Raw genomic sequence first — 3,227 nt, forward strand, 5'->3', positions numbered from 1 at the left:
TAACTTCAAAGATGAATTTCCAAATGATCCAATCATGAGTTTTTATGGTACAGGTGCTAAAGCATATTATGTGAAATCTGTTGATGGTGAATTTAAGAAAGCCAAAGGGGTTAAACGATCTGTAATAAAGAATGAATTGACATGCGAAGATTATCAAAAAATCGTCGAACAAGGTGGTATGATATTCAGAAAGATGAATTCATTTAGAAGCGTGTTACATGATATGTATACTGAATTAAAAAATAAAGTTGCATTATCATATCACGACGATAAACGATTTATCATTCCGAATACTACCCACACTCTTCCTTGGGGTCATAATGATATTGAATTTTATGAAAACGATCCAAATGAGAACATTCGTTGGATAAGTAATATTATTCAACAATCACAATCTCAGGAGACTCCATTGGATCAATTGATTAATTTATTATCTGCCGAGATCAATGATTGAAATATCATTCAATATCTTCAAAACCGGAAAATTCAATATTGATATTTATGTAGCCATTTATAATTAATAATATATGATAGAAGTAATGTGATATTAATGTATTATGTATGTATGTATATGTATTACTGTAATGAATATAAAATGATTAAAATTTTATTTGTATTATTTCTATTTCCCTAATCAATTACTGCAATATATAGTATAATGTAAATGACAGAAATATCAGTTTGAAGAGAATCATCGTAGAGTGCACAATGTCTAAAACAATCGATAAGTTTGGTAGAAAAAGAAAATGGGGTGGTAATGTCATTCGAGGTCCTCCTGGGAATGGTTTTAAATTAACAAAAGATGGTCATTATGACATGCAAAGGAAAATATTGAAAAATACAAGTGAACCAATTGACAAGAGTGATTGTGTAACTGTATCATATCTTGAGGGGGAAATTAATGGAGCAAAGGAAGTTATACTTCTAGCCCTACAAGCTGCAATACAATCCACAATAGGCAATATTGCTCGGGACGCCCGGCAAGCATTTAACGATAAAATTGCAGAGGCTCGGATAACTTTCACTCGTAAATTTGACAAACTTACAAGTGATGTAGACATAAAAATGTCTGACATAACAGCGTCTACAAATAAAAAATTTGATGCTATGTCAAACATAACAGGGACTACAATGAAAAAGTATGATGTACTGGAACAGAGAGTTGAAGTATTGGAGAAAAACCATAAAGAAGTTTTGGAGAGAAACTATAAAGTCAGGCCATCATCATCAGGTGGACTGGGATATCCAGGACTGAACATTAATCCAAATCATAGAATAATACAACCAAAACCAAAACCAACTGATGATGTATTAATGGAACCAACATGGTGAATGTATTCCCTCGTTAGGTTAGGTTAATAGCTACGTTAGGTTAGCTGCATACTTACGTTAGGTTAGGTGTTAGGTTAGTATTCCCTCGTTAGGTTAGGTTAATAGTTACTGTAGGTTAGGTTAGGTTAGGTTAGGTTAGGTTAGGTTAGGTTAGGTTAGGTTAGGTGTTCGGTTGCATAGCGGTAGGTTAGCGTACTAGGTTAGGTTACGTTAATACATACGATAGGTTAGGTGTTCGGTTGCATAGCGGTAGGTTAGCGTACTAGGTTAGGTTACGTTAATACGTTAATACGTTAGGTTAGGTGTTCGGTTGCATATTATGTTACGAACGCGCGCGCGAAGAGGGCGTAGATGTCTCTCCAGATGTCCCGCCTACCTGGGGCCGGAGGCCCCACCCACCTGGGCGGAGCCCAGGCAGTGGGCGGGGCCCGTTAGGGCCACGCCCCCCCCCCCCCCCCCCGTCGCCACCAACTTTTCGGATACCCCGCCCCTTTCCGAAGCCCCGCCCCCTTTCCGAAGCCCCGCCCCTCCCCTCCCCGAAGCCCCGCCCCCCGACTCCCAACATTTGCGCATGTACACCCCTACCCTCATCGCGCATGTGCGCTCCCACCATTTTCCCACCGCTCACGCATCGAAGTCGATACCCTCCGGAGAGCACTCCACAACATTCAGTTCGAGAAGTCATCTCATCGAGAGCAGTCCACTCCACAACAAGGCAGTACGTTCCAACGACCAACTTGATATTTGAGTAAGTAAATTAGGAATGTTATTTTTTATATCAACTAACTTTGTATTATTTCTTCTTTTTCAGAATGGCAACCAATACACAGGAGGTGAATAATGCTGTGGCGTCTATTCTGCCGGTGTCCGCTGACCAGGAGGAGGCAGCATCTTCGAGAGCGGTGACGGTTGACCAGCCAACCACTTCGCGTTCGCGAGTTAGGTGCAGATCTTCTAGCCCTGACTTATTCGAGGAGGAGGAGGAAGTCAGGGCTGTGAAGAAGGTTTGCCAACGACCTGCAGCAAAGGTTGGTCCTATTTCAAAGTACCGAGCTACTTGCAATAGGACTAATCCTTATGCAGGTAGTTTTTCGACCTCTCGTAAGAGGGCCTCCACACCAGCAGCAGCACCAGCAGCAGTGGAAATTCCGAGGAGTCCTTCTCCGGAGTTGGTGATATTGTCGCCGTTGGTGACGCGACTACCACCGCTGCCAGCGACACCGGCGGATCCTGAGGTGTTGGTGCCACAGCCTATCGGAGAGGTTAGTGAAAAGATGAGTGTTTTTCTGCAGAGATGCAAGAAAGCAGAACGAGCTGCCCGATCTAGCGAGGCCGAGTTGGTTACCATGAAGCGACAAATGGCTGAAATGGATAACCGACGGAGGGAACTCCAAAAGGAAATGGCCGAAATAGATCGGAATTATGCATCTCTGCAGGAAAGGTGTAAAGCAAAGACCTCTTCGATAGAGCTGTACAAAAAAGTAGTGACAGTTATGGACACTCTTTTTGTAGATGAAGTGTAAATGTAAGATTAGTTTTAGGTTAGTTAGGAGTATTTAATTATGGTAGTTTTAAGTTTATATTTGTTAAGTTTATATTGAATAAAGGAAAAGGAAGTGAAATAAAGGGTGTACACTGTTTTTTGGTTTGGTACACATTGAACAATGCGATGGTTGGAGCATTTTTCTTCACTTCCTCTTATTATCATTATTATTTTTTTATTTCAATTCCAAGTTCTTCTAGACAAATACCTCACATCAATTTTTGTGTTCTCTAATCACTTGTAAATAATTTCATGTGAAGAAAATTTAAAAATAAAAAAATAGACATGTTTCATAGTGAAATCGACAAGTATATTTCATTTGTATTTTATCCATTCAAGTATCTCTTTCATT

General features: G+C 40.3%; 1 protein-coding gene across 1 annotated transcript; it reads left to right on the forward strand.

The window, feature by feature from the left end:
• The first annotated feature begins 1,928 nt into the window (after window positions 1–1,928).
• On the forward strand, window positions 1,929–2,855 carry LOC141484914 (uncharacterized). The gene is made up of 2 exons (XM_074180613.1): window positions 1,929–2,080; window positions 2,144–2,855. The coding sequence occupies exons 1-2, from the start codon at window positions 1,929–1,931 to the stop codon at window positions 2,853–2,855; spliced, it is 864 nt and encodes a 287-aa protein (XP_074036714.1).
• Window positions 2,856–3,227: the final 372 nt, after the last annotated feature.

This window comes from Leptinotarsa decemlineata, unplaced genomic scaffold, assembly GCF_025532065.1.
Source record: "Leptinotarsa decemlineata unplaced genomic scaffold, Ldec_3_MD MMD2_tig00026299_RagTag_RagTag, whole genome shotgun sequence".
NCBI classification, from domain to species: Eukaryota; Metazoa; Arthropoda; class Insecta; order Coleoptera; family Chrysomelidae; genus Leptinotarsa; species Leptinotarsa decemlineata.